Genomic DNA, 3,313 nt, shown 5'->3' on the forward strand with positions numbered 1-3,313 from the left:
GGGCCGCGACATGCTGCTCCTGAGACGTGGCCAACTCGCGCTGCTGACGGCTCCGGTGGAAAAGGTTCTGTTGACCACAGCGGTTCCTATCAGCAGCTATGACGTGCTGCTGCAGTAACGTGCTGCTGACGGCTCCTGTGGAAAGCCGGGGTTAGAGACGGCTTCATCCTGTAAACAAACAAATGAGTGGTAACAAAAACACCACGTCTGGTTCTGGTGGAGGCGGAGGACAACACGCACCTTTCCAGGAGCAGAACCCAGATGTTCTTGTTGCTACAAACAGAGACGAGCAGAGTTAACAAACCAGGAAGTGAGAGGGACCAGCTGCTGCAGACAGGTGACGCTCACCTGAGCCTGAACCATAGGAGCCTCCTCAGCCATCAGACCTTCTGACTCCAGTTCAGATGCCACCTTGTTGATGTCCCTCAGGCGGGACTCGTTGGCCTTCAGGTCCTGCAGGACAAAAGCACCTGCTGATTATCACCTGAGCTGATCTGACAGCTGCTGCTGGAAGACGGAGAGGAGGAAAAGTCCGACCTTCTGGAAGTCGTCAAACTTCTTCTGCAAGACCTCGACCTGCTCCAGGTCCGACCCGTCTCTCCATCCTCATTCAGCTAAAGACGCGAGTTCAAGTAAAACAACCTAAAGTCACACAAACACAAAGCAGGTGTGGAGATGTTCGCTCTGAGCTGGAGGTCGTTCCTCGGCTGTGAAGGGCACACGAACCTTGTTGGTGCTGTTGAGCAGCGTGAGGATGTCGCCCTTCTTCATGGTGACCTCTCCAGGACACTTCTCCTGGTAGTTGTACAGAGCCAGAACCAGCTCCTTCCCGGTCTCATCGTCAGTTGGAGCCACTTGTTGCTGTTGGATTAACAGGTCTGGTGTTAGAACGTGGTGGATAAGAATGTTCTGACGGGCCGAGGGTTCTGAACCAGCGAAGTGACCTGGACCCAAACAAAGTGAGCCAGAACCTGCAGACACCTCAGAAACATGTCAGGACCAGACCTGCTCTACCTTCCTCCATTATGGTCTCTCCTTTCTGGGTGACAGCCTTGATGCGAGGTTCATGACCTGTGATCTCAGCCTGCAGAGCCTGGTGCTTCTTCAGCAGGTTCTGGACACCAATCAGGTCCTTCCCTGAGGACACATGTTAGAGTTCAGCATTATGCAGTAGACAGACCAGTTTAACCTAGGGGTTTCTTTCTTCTACAATCTGCTCTTTAACTGTATTATTTCCTGCTATTTCAGCTGTTAACTTTATTTTTTCTGTAAGTGTTTTTCTCCCCAGAAGAAGCTACAACGATGTTCTGCTGAGCTGTGGTGGCCTCATGGAGGGGGCCATCGTCTAGCACACTGCTGCTAACCACTTAATCATTCTCCCTCTCCTGATAATAACATTTTACTTTCTTTGATGTTGGATGTGCTACTACTAGTTTACCCGTTTAATTATAGATTCACTAGGATAAATACAATAAAGTTTATCTCTCGCCAAATAGAATATTTACTAAGAAATCACAATGTAACGTGTGTGTGTGTGTGTGTAAAAGCCATGCGTAGTGTTTATTTATAAAGCATATGTTGTTGGATTTTATCCAGAATCAAGACTTTGAAAATATATAGTTTAATTACAGTTTGATTTATTTGACATCTGTATAATGTTTATTATTTTGTTTTTTCTCCCTAAATACCTAACGTTTTAGTTAACATGAATATTAGTCATTCATCACAATACATGAAGTTACACATTTTAAATTTTAATAGGGGAAGACTGCAGGAGGGAGCAGTAAAATACAGGGGGTCCCCTGCAAAAACTAAATTTACGAGTCTGATGAAACTTGCTGGTATTCCCGCTGCTTCTTCGGTAAACAGCGCCAACAAAAACAAAGAAACTTGGGATCTTGTCGGCGTGGCGGTGGGATTTAAGGGAAACGCTGTATGCCCTATAGACTTCTCAACGAGCTGCAGTATTTCTCCGGTCAGATCTGTCTCCGAGTTCCACGAGCGGTCAGCCCGCAGCAGCGAGGCGCCGCATCGATCAGCCTGCCCGGCCTGACCGCTGGGGATTACCGGATGAAAGAATAGAGCACAGAAGTGTCCCCCCAAGCGGCGCGCCCCGTCATATTTCAACCCATTTTTATCTTAAATGCACTGGGTTTTACCCTATTACCCATTTAAATATGCCCTATTAATTATTTTACCGTATTTTACATTTAAATTTCATGGTTAAACAGTACATGCTACATGTTAAACTGATAGTTAGCTAGCTACTTCGGTAAACTCAGCTAGTTTAAAGGCAGCAGTGACATAAAATACAAATATAGATTTTAACTTACCGAAAAAAATGAAGTGGAGACTCCTTGGACGCTCTATTAGTGCAATTAATACCACAGCAAGTCATTTTGTCCAACAATTGCACCAATATTATCCAAAACAGAATTCACAAGCACAGAGACTCAAAATCCCGACACAGTTTCCAGGAGAGACCGAGGCTGTACTGAGGCCTTTCCACGGAGCTAGCTCTGTGGTCACGTGGGTCTGAGGCGGCGGTCACGTGTGTCGGATGCTCATTAATTATACAGAATTTTAGGCTTTCAATACACTTAAACAGAAGAGTGAGAAAAAAATTCACCCCCCTCAGAGTTGTCATGAGTATAAACTAGATAATTTAGACAAAAAAACATTTTTTGAACCAGGCTGTAAACATGTTTATTTCTGCTGTGAAAATGGCATTTTTAACATGGGAGTCAATGAGGATTTGCTCGCTTCTGGTACCAGCCCCCAGCGGATGAGGGTGGAACTGCAATTTTTCTTACTTCCGGGTTGGGACCATTTTCTGAGCGGCATTGTGGGGGCTTGGCAGAGAGGCTGCCGAGCGCGCACAGAGGCTGCCGAGCGCGCACAGAGGCTGCCGCGCGCGCACGTTTTCCTCTGCCGTGTGCTCGTTGACAATGCGCGCACGCAGGTTTGTCACTTGTGCACATCCTTGTGCGCTCACAGACACAGTTTGCTCCCTCTCAGTGCACAAATGACCTCTCGCCATGTATATTTTCGCTCGCGAGTCCCGTTCACACGCGCGCTTGGACCCAATCCGCGTGCACGGGTTGTGGCACGCTTCAAACGCCATAAAATAGGCATTCACACCCTGGTGGGGATGAGCTACATTGCAATCTGCAAAGCTGCAATCTTCCAGACAAGCACCTCCTGTGCTATCGTCGCCCCCGTCGAGAGTTCGCACCTCCTTTGGCTGCTCCTCATTCCAGTTTGCTACTTCCAACGACTGGAACGAGCTGCAAAAGTCACTGAAGCTCACTGC

General features: G+C 47.5%; 1 protein-coding gene across 2 annotated transcripts; it reads right to left on the minus strand.

Annotated features, from left to right (window-relative positions):
* On the minus strand, positions 1-2,490 carry LOC139071751 (spectrin alpha chain, non-erythrocytic 1-like). 2 transcript variants are annotated; one of them, XM_070554747.1, is made up of 7 exons: positions 2,334-2,490; positions 1,015-1,137; positions 727-944; positions 538-642; positions 349-453; positions 241-273; positions 1-168 (listed from the first exon to the last, which is right to left on the minus strand). In XM_070554747.1, the coding sequence occupies exons 2-4, from the start codon at positions 1,022-1,024 to the stop codon at positions 607-609; spliced, it is 264 nt and encodes an 87-aa protein (XP_070410848.1). In that variant the 5' UTR covers positions 1,025-1,137; positions 2,334-2,490; the 3' UTR covers positions 1-168; positions 241-273; positions 349-453; positions 538-606. The 2 variants fall into 2 exon arrangements, with proteins under 2 accessions (XP_070410848.1, XP_070410847.1); XM_070554746.1 differs by having other exon boundaries at positions 93-273.
* Positions 2,491-3,313: the final 823 nt, after the last annotated feature.

This window comes from Nothobranchius furzeri, chromosome 9, assembly GCF_043380555.1.
Source record: "Nothobranchius furzeri strain GRZ-AD chromosome 9, NfurGRZ-RIMD1, whole genome shotgun sequence".
NCBI classification, from domain to species: Eukaryota; Metazoa; Chordata; class Actinopteri; order Cyprinodontiformes; family Nothobranchiidae; genus Nothobranchius; species Nothobranchius furzeri.

Coding starts and splice junctions, on each gene's coding strand:
- LOC139071751 (XM_070554747.1), bottom strand. Junction 643..726: donor TGCTCAACAGCACCAACAAG/GTTCGTGTGCCC, acceptor GTGTGACTTTAG/GTTGTTTTACTTGAACTCGC.